At 42.9% G+C, this 19236-nt stretch overlaps 1 protein-coding gene across 7 annotated transcripts in view; it reads left to right on the plus strand.

The window, feature by feature from the left end:
* The first annotated feature begins 698 nt into the window (after positions 1-698).
* LOC122540172 (uncharacterized) overlaps positions 699-19236 on the plus strand; it is a 32273-nt gene continuing 13735 nt past the window's right edge. For 3 of the 7 annotated variants that reach the window (XR_015753505.1, XM_087980667.1, XM_087980664.1), the window contains exon 1: positions 1135-1947. Coding sequence is in view for 2 of the 7 variants with exons in the window: in XM_087980661.1 (XP_087836787.1) it covers positions 12338-13543 (1206 nt within the window). In the remaining 5 variants the exon portion in view is untranslated. Of the gene's footprint in view, positions 855-1134; positions 1948-12222; positions 18124-19236 lie in introns of those variants that run through there. The other 4 variants (XM_087980662.1, XM_087980666.1, XM_087980661.1 and 1 more) reach the window with 3 other exon arrangements.

Consider the following 19236-nt stretch of genomic DNA (forward strand, 5'->3'; position numbering starts at 1 on the left):
ATAAACATCCAGAAGGACTTAATAACCAAAAGGACTGTGGATGCTGTAAATCGTAAGCAAAAGAGAAATTGCTGGAAAAGCTCAGCAGATATGGCAGAGTTAATGTTTCGGGTCGAGTGACCCTTCGTCAGAACCGTGAGTGACCAGGACTGATTTTCTTATTTTAAGATCATAGGAACATAAAGGATACATTCGAATTTGAATGATGATTGAAAGAGGAAAAACAAAGTCAGAAGCTGCAACTCATCAAACCCTCAGGATTCACCAAGACATTAATTTAATTTGTTGTTCTTCCTCTGTATAATGTGTTGGTGATGCAAAGCACCCTAAAGTGTATTGTGTTTTCTCCAGACGAGAACATGTTTTGACAGAGGATTTTAAAAAAACATTGACAGGATGAGGACACTATTGGCTCGGACAATATTTATTGTCTATTCCTTCATTGCCAGAATCAACCACACTGCTGCGAATCTGGACTTGCATGTTGGCCAAACCGGGTCAGGATGACTAGAACATGACTGAAGCAGGTGGATTATTCCGACAATCGACAATGGTCTCTATTGAATTCAAATTCCTAAATCTGCTGCAGCAGGATTCGAACCCGGTCCCATGAACGTTACCTAGGTCTCTAAATTGATCGTCCACCAAAAATACCACCACCTCCCCTCAAGGTATCCCTCAAGAGACGTTTCAGCAACAATAAAAAACTGAGGAGAAAATAAAGACGCACGGCGGAACAACTACCCAGAATTCCGCGGGGTTCTGTGTGTCTTCTATCTGCAGCACAGGGAGCAATGCGCATGCGCATGATGGAACGCATAGGGAGCGTGCGCGAAGTTGACAGCGGACGGAAGGTTTGTTTTCGGCTCCGGAATTGGTGAAAATGAGGTGGCTTGCAGAGTGTAGTAGATCTCGTAGGTGGAGCCGGAGACTTTGTGAATATCTTGTCCAAATCTCGAAACCTGAAGATTAAACTCCTGGTGCCGCGTTTGTGCCAAATGTGGCGAGGGCTCCAGGATTTCTCGCTGAGACAGGCCGCGGACCGGGGTGGGCGGTGGTGGGGTAGAGGTGGGGGGTTGTGTTGGCGCCATCTCTGTCAGGGTCAATGTTTGAAATGACCGGGAGGAGCTTCAAGCTCACTGTTTAGAATGGAGAGGACTTGTCCATCAAGTTGTATGAGTCTTTAAATCCCATGTCTTATTGATGAGCAGCAGACAAGGAAAGAGAAGGAAGCAAATCCTGTCATCGAGATTCCATTACCTCATGAGACATCCTGTCCCATGTTTCACAAGATTCCTGGCTCTGGTCAGTCACCTGAAGACCCAAAGTAGCCAGGCAGCAGGTGGAGACGTTGATGTTTCCGGTGTACACCTAAAAAGTCAACGTCTCCAAGTGCAGATGGTGCCTGGCCTGTTATGTTCTTACAACCGCCTGCCTGTCTACTTTGGATTCCAGCAATTGCAGCTTTTTTTGTCTCTAACCTGAAGATCCAGAGCAGTTGCTGATGACCGTGATTAGACATCACCATCAACTCAAGGGACTGCTGATCACATAGAGTCATAGATTGAGGGGCAGTGTGCAGCAGGGAGCATACATGAGGAATGGATATTGTGAATTTCTGAAGAAAAACAACGTGCTGCAGAAACCCAGCAGCTTTGATGGAGAGAGAAACTATGTTAACACTTACAAAATAATACTGCTGTTTTCTATCCTGGACTGCTAGTGATTGATTTCAGAAATTTATTTCACTGAGATTTGAAAGGGCACACACTGAAAACTCAAAGAAATGGAATATATGTTCTGAATTGTAACCTTGCTTGACAATGTCTTTTCTAAACTTCTTTTGTAGAATATTTGAAGGGGACAGGAAGCTCCAACCAAACATCACATACAAATCTGACAGAATGAGTAGCTTCATCAGCTACTGGATATGATTGGTGTTTGAGTGTAAGTGTTGTCTTCCCACTCATTACCATGAATTGTATATGATTTCTCTATCACATCCTCTCTCCCACAAATGTCCAAGATCTTAAATTTATATCCCATTGGCAACATTTTTGTAAGTCTTTTCTGCACCCTCTCAAGTTTATGTTCTGGTGATCTCCTGACCATAAACTGTGGACTTACAAGCTTTACCTTCCCACAATTTCTTTCTTCCTGTATTGCAGTCCTTTTCTGTTTGTGAGCTTATGTTCAGTATCAAATACTACACCGTGTATATTCTCTGTAGTTCCTTTAGTATGGCCTGAAACATTAACTCTCTCCCTCTCCTTCTCCCTCTCTCCCTCCATTCATGTTAGTAAATATTGTCAGTCCCCAGTTACTCATGCAGAAGATGGTGTTTGACCCTCTTGAACCACAGCAGTCCCTGTGGTGACTGTGCTGTTCGGTAAATATTTACCAAATGACCGTGAAGGACCAGGGTTTTATGTCCAAATTAACAACAGTTTCTTTTTGCTCATTTTTGACGTAATAAAATGATGTGATATTACACATGGTATTGGTATTCATAAAACGATGTTTGACATCAGACCATGTGGAGATATGAGGGCAGGTAACGAGAAATTAGGCTAAAGAAGTCGGTTTTAAGGAGCAAAGTGAATGAAAGAAAGTAAGGATGAAAATCAGTGGTTTAGGGAGTAATGCAAGAGCTATGGCCTTGGAAATTGAAAGTATGGTGATAAAGATGGGGCTCTTAAAATCAGGAATACTTAGAAGATTGGAATTTAAGGTAAACTGTATCTCAGAGTTGTGAGGCTGGAGTGGGAGGTGCTACGTAGAAATTTGAAAATAAGGATAAGGATTTCAATATCCTTCGTGCTTTGCCATCCAGAAAATGGGGAGGTCAGCGTGAAGGCAGGGTGTGAGTAAGCACATGGGAGTTTTGCATGACCTTAGGCTTACTGGGATGTTGAATGTTCCAGAAATGTGCAAGGCTAGTTATTTTTAGAGCTAAAAAAGAAATGGATGAGAATTTCAGTATTAGGTGAACTTAGACGAAGATGAAGTCGGGTGATGTTACTGAGGTGGAAAGAGGCGATGTTGGTAATGATGGGGATATGTGGTTGGATGCTCAACATTGGATGAAATATTGGATGAGAACAGGGTGGTTCAGCTTTAGACAGTTATCAGGGAGAGGGAAGGGTCCAGTGAGGTGGAGTGGGGTTTGTAACAGAAAGTGAAGCCAATGCCTTCAGTCTTTACAAAATCTAAATAAAGGTGATTTCTGCTTACTCAATACTGGTGTTAGATAAGTGAGGGTGGTGTGTGACTGAGTTATGATAGTTGTCACACAACACCTGATAGTGTGGTCCTTTAAATGGTGGAGGTTGAGATTTTGGAAGAGTGGCGGCTGGGAAATTCTGACACAGTTCTGGATGAGTTGTAAATATTTAAAATCCCTTTCCTTGTCTCTTCCATTTCTTGCTCTGTTCTCCAATAGAAACCAGAGCCTTGTAAAGGCCCAGACCCGCTAGCAAGGTCCCTCCCTCAAGGACCTTAGTGAATCAGTTTACCTTAATACACTCATACAGCATAGTACCAGGCTCTTCAGCCCACCATATTTATACTGACCAACAAACACCAGATTGCACTAATCCTTTTTACCTTCTCTTGGTCCATAGCCAACTATGGCCTGGCATTTTAAGCACTCATCCACATATGTCTTAAATGTTCTGATAGTACCTGTGTCCACCAGTCTCTCGGGCAGCATAATGTCTACATCTACCTCCTCCTGAGTGAAGTTTTTACTCAGATCTTGCTCCTTTCCACAATGCCCTCTGGTCTTAGCACATTTGACATGACAAAGAGATTGTCTAATGCCGGTCAAAATAGTGTATACCTCAATCAGACCCCTTATCAATTTCCTCTGCTCCAGGGCAAACAAACCCAGCCTGTCCAGTCACTCTTCATAACTGAGACTCCCCATCCCAGGCAACATCCTGGTGAACCTCCTCTGCACCCTCCCCAATGCAATCACATCCTTCTGATAGTGTGACAACCAGAACTGCGCATCGTATTCCACCTGTGGCCTAACCATTGGTTTATAAATTTGTAACATGACTTCCTTGCCCCTGTATTCTACACCACCCTGTCTATTTTTGTTACTGTCAGGGATCGATGGACCTCTCTAGTACAGCCCCTTTATTCCTCAGCACTCCCTCGGGACTGACCATTTATGCTGCATATTCTTTGTAAATACCAAAAATACATCTCTTCACACCTATTGGGATTAAATTCTATCTGCTATTGCTCTGCCCAATTTACCAGCTGATCATTTTCGGACTGTAGCCTAAGACCATCCTCCTCGCTATCAACAGCACTTTTTTTTTTGTCATCTGCAAAATTACTAATTGTACCTTCTACATTCACATCTAAGTCATGCATGTACACACAAATAACAAGGGTCCCAGCACCAATCCCCATGGTACACCACTGTTCACAGACTTCATCACAGACTTCCAAATACAAAAACTCCCTCCACCATCATCCTTTCCCTCCCATTTGTAAGCTAGTTTGGGCTCCAGTTTGCCACCTTGTCTTGCATTTCGTGGGCTCCTCAGTGAAGACCACATCGACAGCACAACCTTTACCAATATATGTTGTCCCCTTTTCAAAAATATCAATTCAGTTAGTCAGACAGGATGACTAACAAATCCTTGCTGCCTTTCCATAATCTTGTCCTTCAGAGTTTTTAGGAGAAAGTGAGTACTGCAGCTGCTGGAGATCAGAGCTGAAAATGTGTTGCTGGAAAAGTGCAGCAGGTCAGACAGCATCCAAGGAGCAGGAGAATCGACGAATCCTGAAGAACGGCTCATGCTGCCTGACCTTCTGCGCTTTTCCAGCAACACATTTTCAGCCCTTCAGAGTTTTTCCCAATAATTTACCTGCCACTGACATCAAACTAACTGGTCTGGAATTATCTGGCTGATCCCTGCTGCCTCCTTGTACAAAGGAACCACACTAGTTATCTTCCAGCTATCTGGCACTTCACCTATAGCCAGTGAACCATGAGATATCTCTGTCAAAGCCCCCACAATCTCCTCCCTTGCTTCCCATTGCAGCTTGGGAGAGTTTGCTCCTTTAGATATCATGGAATCAAAGGTCAGCTAGCCATTTGGATACAGCATTGACCTGAAGGGAGGAGACAGACGATTACTTTTCAGACTGGCGGCTTGTAACCAGTGGTGTGCTGCAAGGATTGGTGCTGGGTCCCTGCTTTTTATCATTTATAGAAATATTTGGATGGGAATATAGGACGGATGCTGAATAAGTTAGCAGATGATGGCATCAAAATTGGTGGTGTACTAGGCAGTGAAGAAGGCTACATCAGAGTATAATGGGACATTGATCAAATGGGAGGATGAGCCAAGGTTAGAAGATGGAGTTTAATTTAAAACAAGTGTGAAGTGCTGCATGTTGGAAAGGCACATCAGGGCAGGACTTATAAAGTCTGGGGAGTGTTGCTGACTAAAGAGACCTTGGAGTGCAGGTTCATTGTTCCTTGAAAATGGAATTGCCGGGAGACAGAATGGTGAAGAAGATGGTTGGTATGCTTGCCTTAATTGGTCAGTGCATTACGTGGATCATTGAAATCTCTTCTGGGGTAGAAATAACCTGTACAAGAAGGACAGATTGCTCCTGAATTGGAAGGGGACTATTATACTGGCAGGGAGATTTGCTAGAGCTGCTCGGGAGGATTTAAACTAGTTAGGTGGGGGTGTGGGATTCGGGAGATAGTGAGGAAAGAGATCAATCTGAGACTGGTACAGTTGAAAAAAGAAGCAAGTCAAACAGTCAGGGCATGTAGGGAAAAAGTGGAGAACAAGGTAGGACTAATAATTTAAACTGCATTTATTTCAATGCAAAAGGCCTAACAGGGAAGGCAGATGAGCTCAGGGCATGGTTTGGAACATGAGACTGGGACATCATAGCAATTACCGAAATGTGGTTCAGGGATAGAGAGGACTGGCAGCTTAATGTTCCAGGATGAAATCCTACAGGAAGGACAGAAAGGGAGGCAAGAGAAGAGGAGGAGTGGCGTTTTTGATAAGGGATAGTATTACAGCTATACTGAGGGAGGATATTCCTGGAAATACATCCAGGGAGGTTATTTGGGTTGAACTGCGAAATAAGAAAAGGATGATCACCGTATTGGGATTGTATTCTCGACTCCTTAATAGCCAATGGGAAACTGAGAAACAAATTTGTAGGAGATCTCAGTTATCTGTAAGATTAATATGGTGGTTATGGCAGGAGATTTGAACTTTCCAAACATTGACTGCCATAGTGCTAAGGATTTAGATGGACAGGAATGTGTGTAGTGTGCAGAAGAAAATTTTCTGATTCAATATGTGGATGTACCTAAGGGAGAAGGTGCAAAACTTGACCTACTCTTGGAAAAAAGGCAGGGCAGGTGACTGAGGTGTCAATGGGGCAGCATTTTGGGGCCAACGACCATAATTCTATTAATTTTAAAATAGTGATGGAAAAGGATAGACCAGATCTAACAGTTGAAGTTCTAAATTGGGGGAAGTCTAATTTTGACAGTGTTAGGCAAGAACTTTCAAAAGCTGACTGGGGGCAGATGTTCATAGGTAAAATGGGAAGCCTTCAGAACTGAGATGACAAGAGTCCAGAGACAGAATGTTCCTCTTAGGGAAGGAAAGGCTGGTAGATGTAGGGAATGCAGGGTAACTAAAGAAATTGAAGTTTTTGTTAAGACAAAGAAGGAAGCATATGTCAAGAAAAGGTAGATCGAATAAATCTTTAGAAGAGTATAAAAGCAGGAGGAGAATACTTCGGGAAATCTGGAGGGCAAAATGGGATAGGAGATAGCTTTGGCAAATAGAGTTAAGGAGAATCCAAAGGGTTTTTACAAATATATTAAGGACAAAAGTGTAACTAGGGAGAGAATAGGGCTCCTCAAAGATCAGCAAGGCGGACTTAGTGTGGAGCCACAGGAGATGGAGGAGATACTAAACAAGTATTTTGCATCAGTGCTAACTGTGGGAAAGGACATGGAAGATATAGAATGTAGGGAAATAGGTGGTGACATCTTGAAGAATTACAGAGGAGGAAGCGTTGGATATCTTGAAACGCGTAAAGGTGGATAACTCCCCAGGACCTGATCAGGTGTACCCTCAAACTCTGTGGGAAGCTAGGGAAGTGATTGCTGGGCACCTTGCTGAGATATTTGTATCATTGATAGTCACAGGTGAGGTGCAGGAAGACTGGAGGTTGGCTGATGTGGTGCCACTGTTTAAGAAGGTGGTAAGGACAAACCGGGAACTATAGACCGGTGAGCCTGACGTTAGGTGGGCAAGTTGTTGGAGAGAATTCTGAGGGACAGGATTTACATCTATTTGGAAAGGCAAGAACTGATTAAGGACAGTCAACTTGGCTTTGTGCATGAGAAATCATGTCTCACAAACTTGATTGAGTTTTTTGAAGAATTAACAAAGAGGATTGATGAGGGCTGAGCAGTGGGCATGATCTGTATGGACTTCAGTAAGGTGTTCGACACGGTTCTCCATGGGTGACTGGTTAGCAAGGTGAGATCTCATGGAATACAGGGAGAATTAGCTATTTGCAGAACTAGCTGAAAGGTAGAAGGCAGAGGGTGGTGGTGGAGAGTTGTTTTTCTGACTGGAGGCCTGTGACTAGTGAAGTGCTAGGTCATTTCGTCATTTATGTAAATGATTTGGTGTAAGCATAAGCAGTATAGTTAGCAAGTTTGCACATGACACCAAAATTGGAGGTGTAGTGGACAGCGAAGAAGATTTCCTCAGATTACAACAGGATCTGGATCAGATGAGTCAATGGGCTGAGAAGTGGCAGATGTAACTTAATTTAGATAAATGCTAGGTGCTGCATTTTAGGAAAACAAATCTTAGCAGGACTTATACGCTTAATGGTAAGGTCCTACGGAGTGTTGCTCTTGGAAGGATGTTGTGAAACTTGAAAGGGTTCAGAAAAGATTTACAAGGATGTGCAGGTTCATAGCTCCTTGAAAGTGGAGTTGCATGTAGATAGGATAGTGAATAAGGCGTTTGGTATGCTTTCCTTTATTGGTCAGAGTATTGAGTACAGAATTTGGGAGTTCATGTTGCAGTTGTACAGGACATTGGTTAGGCCACTTTTGGAATATTGTGTCCAATTCTGTTCTCCTTCCTAAGGATGGATGTTGTGAAACTTGAAAGTGTTTAGAAAATATTTACAAAGATGTTGCCAGGGTTGGAAGATTTGAGCTACAGGGAGAGGTTGAATAGGCTGGGATGTTTTCCCTGGAGCATCAGAGGCTGAGGGGTGACCTTGTAGGGGTTTATAAAATCACGAGGAGAATGGATAGGATGAATAAAGTTTCTTCCCTGGGGTGGGGGAGTCCAGAACTAGAGGGCATAGTTTTAGGGTGAGAGGGGAAAGATATAAAAGAGACCTAAGGGGCAACCTTTTCACCCAGAGAGTGGTACATGTATGGAATGAGCTGCCAGAGGAAGTGGTGGAGGCTCGTTCAATTGCAACATTTAAGAGGCATTTGGATGGGTATATGAATTTGAAGGGCTTGGAGGGATATGAGTCGTGTGCTGGCAGGTGGGACGAGATTGGATTGCAATGTCTGGTCGGCATGGATGAGTTGGATTGAAGAGTCTGTTCCCGTGCTGTACGTCTCTATGACTGTCTGAGTATGTGAGATGAGATGTTAAGTTGCTGCTGTGCAGGACATTATTTAGGTCACTTTGGAATACTGTATTCAATTCTGGTCTTCCTGCTCTTGGAAGGATGTTGTAGAACTTGAAAGGGTTCAGAAAATATTTAAAAGGATGGCGGGTTTGAGCTATAAGGAGAGGCTGACTAGGCTGGGGCTGTTTTCCCTGTAGCGTTGGAGGCTGAGGGGTGACCTTATAGAGGTTTATAAACTCATGAGGGACATGGATAGGGTAAATACAAAAGGTCTCTTTCCCAAGGTAGGGAAGTACAAAACTGAAGGGCAGTATACCTCGGGGTTCGATACGTTGTTCTTTGAAAGTTGCATCACAGGTATATAGGGTGGTTAAGAAGGCGTTTAGCACACCTGCCTCCATTGCTCAGATCTTTGAGTATAGGAATTAGGACATCATGTTGAAGTTGTACAGGACGTTAGTGAGGTCACTTTTAGAGTCCTGTGTAAAGTTCTAGTTGCCCTGTTGAAGGAAGGATATTATCAAGTTGGAGCGGGTTCAGAAAAGATTTACTATAATGTTGCTGGGACTGGAGGGTTTGAGTTATAGTAAGAGGCTGGTTAGGCTGGGACTTCTTTCACTGGGCATTAGAGATTGAGGGGTGACTTACAGAGGCTTATAAAATCATGAGGGGCACAGATAAGGTGAATAACAAAGGACTTTTCCATAAGATGGGGAAGTTCAAAACTAGTGGGCATATTTTAAAGGTAGGAGGAGAAAGATTTAAGAGGGATTTGAGTGGCAACTTTTTCAAACAGATGGTAGTTCATATGTGGAATGAACTGCCAGAGGAAGTGACAGATGCAGGTATAGTTACAATGTATAAAACACATTTGGACAGTCACATGAATAGGAAAGGTGTAGAGTGATATGGGCCAAATGCAGGCAAGTGGAACTAGTTTAATTGGGAAACTTGGTTGGCATGGACAAGTTGGACCAAAGGGTCTGTTTCCATGCTGTATATTCTGACTATGAGGTGAAAGGGGAAAGTTTTAAAAAGGAGCAAAGGGGCAACATTCTCATGCAGAGGGTGGTGCCTGTATGTAATTAACTGCCAAAGGAAGTGGTAGAGGCTGGTTCAATTACAACATTTAAAAAGCATCTGGATGAGTACATGAATAGAAAGGGTTTAGAGAGATATGGGCCAAATCCTGGTAAATGGGACGAGATTAACATAGGATACCTGGTTGGCATGGGCGAGTTGGACCGAAGGGTCTGCTTCCATGTTGTTTATCTTTATGACTATATCTCTATAACTCATCAGTTCCTGGGGTTTATACACTTTGATGCCTGTTAAAATTTTTAATACCGCCTTTTTAATCTGAACATGTTCTAAAACCTTAACATCTTGACTGGAATGTTCAGCTACATTGTTAAAGTTGAAATTTGAGACGGCCCAGGGAATCCCTTATGAACTCAGACCTGTAAACCTCTCTCTTGGTTCATCCTGGAGATCGTAATCTTTGGAAGTCTGGAATAAAAACCTCTTAAAGACAGTTTATTTAATTTTAGTCATCCCCTTTTATTCACCAATAGCATGACTGTTACAACATAACACTGATAACTACAAGTTAATCTAACTAGGTTCTAATAACCAAGGAGAATAGGGTACCAGCTCTTCCGTTGCCCCAGCAGGCTACTCCGATGTACTGATACAAAGTGGCTTCCTATATACAAAAGTTTACAAAAACATTGTTAATTAGACGAATAACAGTGAAAGACCATAATTGAAAGGAATTCCTGATGAAGGGCTTTTGCCCGAAATGTCGATTTTACTGCTCCTCGGATGCTGCCTGAACTGCTGTGCTTTTCCAGCACCATTCTATTGAAAGAAGAAAAGTTAATTTTAGGTTTGTGTATGCTTGACTCAGTCCCTAGGCCAGGTGGGAAAAACATACCCAGCCAAGTTAGGCCCCTGTTGGCAAGATAAACTCCTATCATAAAAAGGTACCATTCTGAGTTAATTGGAGAGTTCATAAGGTAGGAGAAAGTGAGGTCTGCAGATGCTGGAGATCAGAGCTGAAAATGTGTTGCTGGAAAAGCGCAGCAGGTCAGGCAGCATCCAGGGAACAGGAGAATCGACGTTTCGAGCATAAGCCCTTCATCAGGTAACCTTGCACAGCTTACATGTCAGATACAATTGTTTTACAAAATAGCTTCTTAGCAAGAAGGGCAAACTTTTGATCATAAAATGGCTTCCTGACACATTTGTGTCAGAATCTCTTCAATGTTAGGCTTAGAATAGTTTCTAAGCTCGGAGCAGACTCCTGCTTTTTAAGCACTGCATCATTCTGTACCTGAGGCTGAGATGTTACCATAAGGTTGCATTTAAACTGACTCATTAGTCTTTGAATTAATATGCTTTCTTTTCATGAATTGATTCAAATTCAAATAAGACATAAGATCTGATTAGTTAGAATTGACAGTGTACAGTCTGTAAGGTCTGTAGAATGGTCTTCAAGAACAACCAGTAAGTTAAAACTTCATTAATATTACCTTTTCCAGAGTTTGTATTTAGTCACTGGTAATGCGTACTCAATATCATCATAAAATCCCAAAATGCAATTAAATTCAATCCATAGCAGATAACCACTAAGAGTTAATTTTCTACTGGCTCCAACACTAAACTGGTCTCTCTCTCTCTAGTGTCCTTTTGAACTTTCAAGTCAGTAAAGGTTTTTTTTCTCTGTGTCTGTCCTGCTTGCAAGGGGTAATAAGGATCCATTATAATTGGCAGCATCTGATTGTTAATTACAAAGCTTTTGATAGTACCAAATTTCATTTACAGAATCAATTTCACAAGGGAAAGGCTGTGAATGTCGATGCAAATGTTCTTAGTTGCCTATCAGCATCCTGTTATCACTTGGTGAGCCCAGACGTCCCTATCTTCTGAATTCTTCAAGTTCTCCCCTTTTTCTGAGCCTTCCTGCCTGTCTATTTTCTATTGTTCTATAATTCAGCATTACATCTTAGTCTAAATGTTTAAAGACAAGTTTTAAGGCTATAGACATTCTCAACATAGACCATAGACATAGATTTCAAATCTTGCCCACAAGCTCTGACTCAACACACAGGTTGTCCCTCTGGTTTCTAATAGGTCCCACTCCTTTGCTTACAGTACCCTTATTCTAAATATACCCGTAAAATGCTATGATTGTATCTGCCAAAGATATTTCGTGGCCACTCTTTATCCATCTAATTTATTTTTTAAGCATTGTGCCCCTCACACAAACTGTGCTTCTGAAGGACCTCCCCTGTTTTTATTGCGCTGTATCAAACATATGCACTTTTGTTTTTCAAATTCTCGATATCCCTTGACATCCGGGGTTCCCTGGACTTACTGCCCTTGCCCTTCACTGATTTGATGACAAACCTGCAACCTTCATGGTCACTTTTATAGGCACCCCATGCATTCATACAAAGCTTTAGTAGAATCTCACTAAGTCAATTCCCCAATTTTGTGTTTGCAACTTTTTCATTAGCTTATTCTGTTTTAAATCAGTTTCACAGGGTATTGGAGGGGGAAGCTTTGCAGTTGGGAAATTACATCAATCACCTCATCAGGATCTGATGGTGTCACACAATTTATTCTAACTTGACGATCATCAATTTTGAACATGCAAGGTAAAAGCACCAATTACTGTGGGGAGAAAACATGCATATGTTCTGCGTTTGGAGCAGGATTCAGACAATCATCTGGACTCACAGAACATAAATGCAGTCACATTGGAGAAAAACCATGGAAATGTGGAGACTGTGAGAAAAATTTCAAATCCCCCTCTGATCTGGAAAGACATCGGCGAAGTCACACTGGGGAGAGACCATTCCCCTGTTCCAAATGTGGAAAGGGATTCATTCAGTTATCCCACCTTCTGAAACACCAGCAAATTCATACTGGGGAAGTGGCACTTGAATGTCCAAACTGTGGGAAATGTTTTACACGTTCCAAGGAACTAATGTCTCATCAACGTGTTCACACTGACCAGAGACCATTCAAGTGCTCTCACTGTGGGACTGCGTTCAGATACCCCTCTCGACTCATTGTACACCAGAGAGTGCATACTGGAGAGAGACCATACGTCTGCTCCGAGTGTGGGAAGGGGTTCACTCGATCATCTAGCTTACTTACACACAAGCGAGCTCACACTGTGGATGTACGTTTTAAATGCCCAGACTGTCAGAATTGCTTTGAAAGTTCCAGAGAGCTGATGTCCCATCAATGTGTTCACACTGAGGAGAGACTGTTCAGATGCTCTCAGTGTGGGAGCGGCTTCAGGCACTCATCTCGACTCATTGTACACCAGCAAATTCACACTGGCGAGAGACCGTTCACCTGCTCTGAGTGTGGGAAGGGATTCAGTCAGTCACGTTATCTGTTGAGACACCAGCGAATTCACACTGAGGATAGACCATTCTCCTGCTCTGAGTGTGAGATGAGATTCACTGATTCATCTGCTCTACTGAGACACCAGCAAGTTCACACTGGGGAAAGACCATTCACCTGCTCTGAGTGTGGGAAAGGATTCATTTTGTCATCCCACCTGTTAATACACCAGCGAGTTCACACTGGAGAGAGACCTTTCAAATGCCCAGTCTGTGGGAAGTGCTATAAAACTTCCTGGGAATTGATGACCCATCAACGAATTCACACTGGTGAGAGACCATTCAGGTGCTCTCATTGTGGGACTGGGTTCAAGCGATCATCTCAACTCACTGTCCACCAGCGAGTTCATACTGGGGAGAAGCCATTCACCTGTTCTGAGTGTGGGAAAGGATTTGCTCACTCATCTAATCTGATGAGACACCAACGAGTTCACAAGTAAATGAGTTTTGCTGTTAATGTCCTCCAGAAGTGAATCATGTTTATTGGTTTGTTTCTGCAGATTTTAGGAAACTAGGATCTTTTGAGTATGGCTTGGTGTGGCTGCTTGTATGATGCTATTAAAGAGGAAGAGGTATTGTGCATCTTAAACAGTATTACATAGATAGGTCCCCAGATCCTGTTGGAATCTATCCTAGAATTTGAGAAGGGCAAGAGAACAAATTGCTGGAGCGTTGACAGACATCTTTGTATCCTGTTTGGCCACAGATGAGGTCTCAGAGGACTGGAGAAAAAGCCAATTTTGTCCCATTGTTTAAGAAGGGTAACAGATAATCCTGGAAATTGCAGGCTTGTGAATTTCACATCAGTGGTAGAGAAATTATTGGAAAAGATTCTCAGGATCAAGTTTCTTTGTTCTCTGGCCTCTGCTCTTTGTAGTTTTTATAAATGATTTGAATGGGGTGGTCGAGGGGTGGGTTAGTAAATTTTCGGCTGACACAAAGGTTGGAGATGCCATTGGTAGTATTGAGGGCTGTTGTAGGCTGCAGCGTTCCATTGATAGGATGCAGAGCTGGGCTGAGAAATGGCAGATGGAGTTCAACCTGGATAAATGAGAAATGATGCATTTTGGGAGGTCGAACTTGAAAGCTTAAAGATTAAAGACAGGATTCTTGGTAATGTGGAGGAACAGAGGGATCTTGGTGCATTGATCCCTCAAAGTTGCCACCCAAGTGGATAGGGTTGTTAAGACAGCACATGGTGCTTTGGCTTTGATTAACAGGGGAATCGAGTTTAAGAACAGCTCTACAAAACCCCAGTGAGGCCACACTTGGGATATTGTGTCCAGTTCTGGTTGCCCTATTGAAGGGAAAATGCGGAGGCTTTGGAAAGGGTGCAAGGAAGGTTTACCAGGATGCTGCCTGGACTGGAGAGCTTGTCTTATGAAGAGAGATTGACTAAGCTCGGACTTTTCTCTCTGGAGAGGTGACCTGATCGAGGTGTACAAGGTAATGAGAGGCATAGATGGAGTCAAAAACCAGAGACTTTTCCCCAGGGCAGGATTGACTGCCATGAGGGGGTCATAGTTTTAAGGTGTTAGGAGGAAAGCAGAGAGGAGACGTTGGAGGTAGATTCTTTACACAGAGAGTTGTGAATGCATGGGATATGTTACCGGTGGTGGTGGAAGCAGAGTCATTAGGGACATTGAAGCGACTGCTGGGCATGCACATGGACAGTAGTGAATTGAGGGGGGGTATTTGATTTTAGATTAGGATTAATCCTTGGCACAACCTCGTAGGCCAAACGGCCTGTTCTGTGCTGTACTTTTCTATTCTATGAACTAGGAACAAGATCTATCTGCATTTTGAAGCAAATGGACTTATTAGTGATAGACAGCATGGTTTTGTGCAGGGAGGTTGTGCCTCACTAACTTGATTGGGTTTTTTGAGGATGTGACGAAGAGGATAGATGAGGGAAAAGCAGTTGATGTTGTCTGCGTGGACTTGAGTAAAGCCTTTGACAACATCCCTCTTGGCAGACTGGTACAAAAGGTGAAGTCACATGGTGTCAGGGGTGAGTAGACAAAATGGATAGAGAGCTGGCTTAGTCATAGGAGGCAGAGAATAGCAGTGGAAGGGTGCTTTTCAGAATGGAGGACTGTGACTAGTGGTGTCCCACCGGGTTTAGTGCTGGAACCTCTGCTGTTTGTGATCATCACAATGCTGGTCTGGTACAAAGTTACTTTGCCTTTGAGTATTTTTTCAGAGAGAGGGTAATTGGCCAGGCTCCATTGTGTCTGAAGTTTGAATGGTTCATTGGGACCTTATTGTTTATCCTAACAAGCCAAATGCTTGAAAGGTCTTTTGAAAGACTAGTATAGTCAAACAGGCATGGCCAGCTTCCCAGCTGTGCAGTTCAATTCAGTTCAGGAATGAGTTGAGTAAGAGTCACAGGGGAAACAGGAAGCTTTCTCTCTGTCCTTCTGCCATTATGATTTTGAAGTGTAAGTTGCCTGTGCCTGTGCTAAGGGATGTGTGCATTGGGAGTGTTGCAAGCCTTTTTCAGAACAGCATCATTCACGTGCGTTTGGATAGGATAAGTTATCCGGTATTCTGTTTTCATTTATTCGTGTTTCAGTCCGTAATTTGGAAATAAATTTTGTTTATTTAAAACTTGGCAGTCAACCCAGCTAATTTACTCCGGGAATATCCACTGTACACCCAGCTAAACACATAATAAAGTTACGGTCTGGGCTACCTGCTTAAAAATGTTTTGAGGGGTCTGGTTTAGTCCGTAACAGTGATCTACATAAATGATTTGGAGGAAAATGTAGGTGACCTAATTATTAAATTTGCAGATAATATAAAGACTGGTGGAGTTGCAGATAGTGAGGAGGACTGTCAGAGGATGCACTTGGATATGTATGCAGTTGGAGGCATGGGCAGAAATATGGCAGATGGAGCTTAATCCAGGCAAATATGAGGTGATGTATTTTGGAAGGTCAAATGCAAGTGGAAATTATACAGTAAATGGTAGAACCATTACGAGTAGTAATATGCAGAGTGATCTGGGTGTGCAGGTCCACAGACACCGAAGATGGCAGCGTGACTAGACAAGGTAGTAAAAACGGCTCACTGCATACTTGCCTTCATTGGAAGGGGTGTAGAGTATAAGTTATATTGCAGCTTTATAGAACTTTATTTAAAGTGGACATATATGGAGTATTGTGTACAGTTCTGATCACCACACTGCCAGAAGGATGCGGATGCTTCAGAGAGGCTACACAAAGGTTTACCGGGATGTTGTTTGGTATGGGGGTTTTTAGCTATGAAGGAAGGTTGGATTGACTGGAACGCAGTTGTTTGAGGGGTGACCTGATAGAAATTTATAAGATTGTGACTGGCATGAATAGAGTGGAAAATAGAGGCTTTTTCCCAGGGTGGAGGAGTCAGTTGCTAGAGGACACAGGTTCAGGGTGCAAGTGGGGGGATGTTTAAAAGACAAGTTTTTCACACAGAATGTGGTGAGTGTGTGGAACGCACTGCCAGAGAACGGCAAACACGAAGGGGACACAACTTTAAAGTGAGGGGAGATAGGTATAAGATAGATGTCAGAGGTAGTTTCTTTACTCAGAGAGTAGTAAGGATATGGAATGCTTTGCCTGCAACAGTAGTAGTTTCACCAAGTTTAAGTGCATTTAAGTCGTCATTGGACAGGCATATGGACGTACATGGATTAGTATGACAAGGCGGCACAACATCGAGGTCCGAAGGGCCTGTACTGCGCTGTAATGTTCTATGTGTCAGTACAGGCTTGGAGGGCTAAAGGACGTGTTCCCGTGCTGTATTGTTCTTTGTTACTTGTTGTCCAAAAAAGAGGCTCAGTGGGCCATTTTAGAGGGCAGTTAGGAGTCACACACATTACTGTTGGTTTGGAATCATATGTAGGCCAAACAAGGTATGAATGACAGATTTCTTTCTGTCAAGGACTTGCTGAACCAGATCAGTTGTTCCCGTTGTCATTGGTAGTTTTATGGCTTGACCAGAGAGTCTAGCTTTCAAATCCCGTCTTATGAATGGTATCTAAATTCCACCAGCCACCGTGGTGTTTTGATCCTGTATCCCTTGAGCATTAACTTTTGGATCAGTTGTCCAGTGATACTCTCATCACAATTCTTAACTCGAGCTCAGTTTTAGATGTTAATCGTCCATATAAAATTCCAATCAATCAGCTTTCTATAACCAATGCACTGAATGTTTTTCAAATTCTAACCAGTTTAGTCCCTTTCCCATGTGTTCTTCATCCTCCCCTCCAACGATCAGTGTGAAGAGCTCCTGGAGTGTCTTTCTCACTGAGATTGACAAAATCTGATTGGCTGCTACCCTTTTCCTGTCTACCAGACGAAACTGTCTCTCATTGTCCCCCATGCTGGAGGTATGAATTTTCACCTTTCACTATCCAGACTCTATAGACACCAGCAAGTTGATACTGAAGAGAGGGGGTGGCAATACTTTGCCTATGGCATTTATTAAACCCACAGTCACTGTGGTTCCATTCCATTGAGCTGTAGCAACACTAGTGAGTTCACTCTGGGGAGAGGTCACTCGCCCAGATTCACTAATTCATCAGATGTACTTGCACATCCCTGAATTCACACACAGTGTCCACCAGAGCACTCACACTGAGGAGAAGCCATTCAGCAGCTCCCAGTGTGAGAGGAAATTCAGTCACTGCTTCCCATTTCAGCACACAACAACATATTCAGTGATAAAAACCTGCTTCAAAGCTCTTCATGATTTTAAAGCAAAATAGATCTGCTGCAGCATGAACTGATTCACCTCGGTGGAGGGATCGTTCATTACTCTCTGTAGGGGGAAAGGATTCGCCTATAACACTGAGCCACCAGTGAGTTCACAAGTGACTCCAGTCTGTTATAACTGCTACTGTTGTCACATCTAGGTGTGAATCATATTCATTCTGATGGTTGGTGTTTCTATCTGCTTGTATTAATAATCCCAGTAACTGGGCTGGTGTGTAATAAGTTAGACAGGTATCAAATAAATCAGCCTTGGATGAATGACACCACTGTTGGCTTCTGTTTTTTTTTCCACCTGAATATTGTTCATCACCTGACTGCAGCTCAGACCAATCTGGGGGCAGTACAACAGAAATAGAACGTCAGCCTAAACACAAGGATGACATTAAGAATGACAAACAAGTCTTAGGTCTTTCTCCTCTCTGTTCACTAACAGGAAAGTTCTTCTGAGAGTTCACCTTGAAATGGGGAACAAAGTGTCTGAGTCGCTCTCCTCCATGGTTCACAGCTCCTAGACCCTGGACACAAGCTCCGTTGCAACTGGGTTCAGATTCAGAAAGTACAATGGGGAATGATGCAGGGGGCTGGCAAATCAGAAGTTGGTTTCTAACTGAATGTGAAACGGGAGGTTTAGGTTTCCGGTCTGATGTAAGATGTAAGGAAGTACATAATGTGTGTAGCTGTAATATACCTGTTTGGTAGTCCTGAGCCATACCATATTTTAAAATAGATGTTACTTCCCTCAAATTTAAATGAATTGTTTAAACTCTGCCTTGTAATTGCAGATGGAGGATTATACAGGAGCTTGGTAGCTGCTGGTAGGCCTATACAACAGATATGTGCTCTCCAGACGGTGGCACAGTGCTTAGCGTTGCTGCCTCATGATGCCAGCGACCTGGTTTTGATTCCAACTTTGTATGGAGTTTGCGCATTATTCCTATAGATTATATGGGCTTCCTCCAGGTGCTCTGGTTTCCTCACACATGAAGATTCACATCCTGGAATATCCAGGAGGAATGTGATTCTGACAGTCAATCTGGGATCAAACCTGCTGTGAACTCTTTTACTGACCTCACTGAAGTTTATAAGCTCAGGAAGTGGACTCTGAAGAAGTTGCTTTCAATAGCCTTCAAGTCTGGTGTTTCATCTGTCCTTGTCATTCTCGTGGTGAAAACAGGAAAAGTTCTTTTACTGTATACTCTCTCTATGCCCCTCACACTTTCGTTCGTTGCAATCATGTACACCTTCAGTGTCCTATGTTCCAAGGAAGACAACCACAGTCTTTCCAACCTCTCTTTTCAGTCTCTCCAGGCAGGTAACATCCTGGTAAATCTCTGCATCATCTCCAGTGCAATCATAATGTTCCTCCTTCCAGAACA

Source organism: Chiloscyllium plagiosum, unplaced genomic scaffold, assembly GCF_037043375.1.
Source record: "Chiloscyllium plagiosum isolate Xiang-an unplaced genomic scaffold, Cpla_swu_hap1 HiC_scaffold_37, whole genome shotgun sequence".
Taxonomy (NCBI): domain Eukaryota; kingdom Metazoa; phylum Chordata; class Chondrichthyes; order Orectolobiformes; family Hemiscylliidae; genus Chiloscyllium; species Chiloscyllium plagiosum.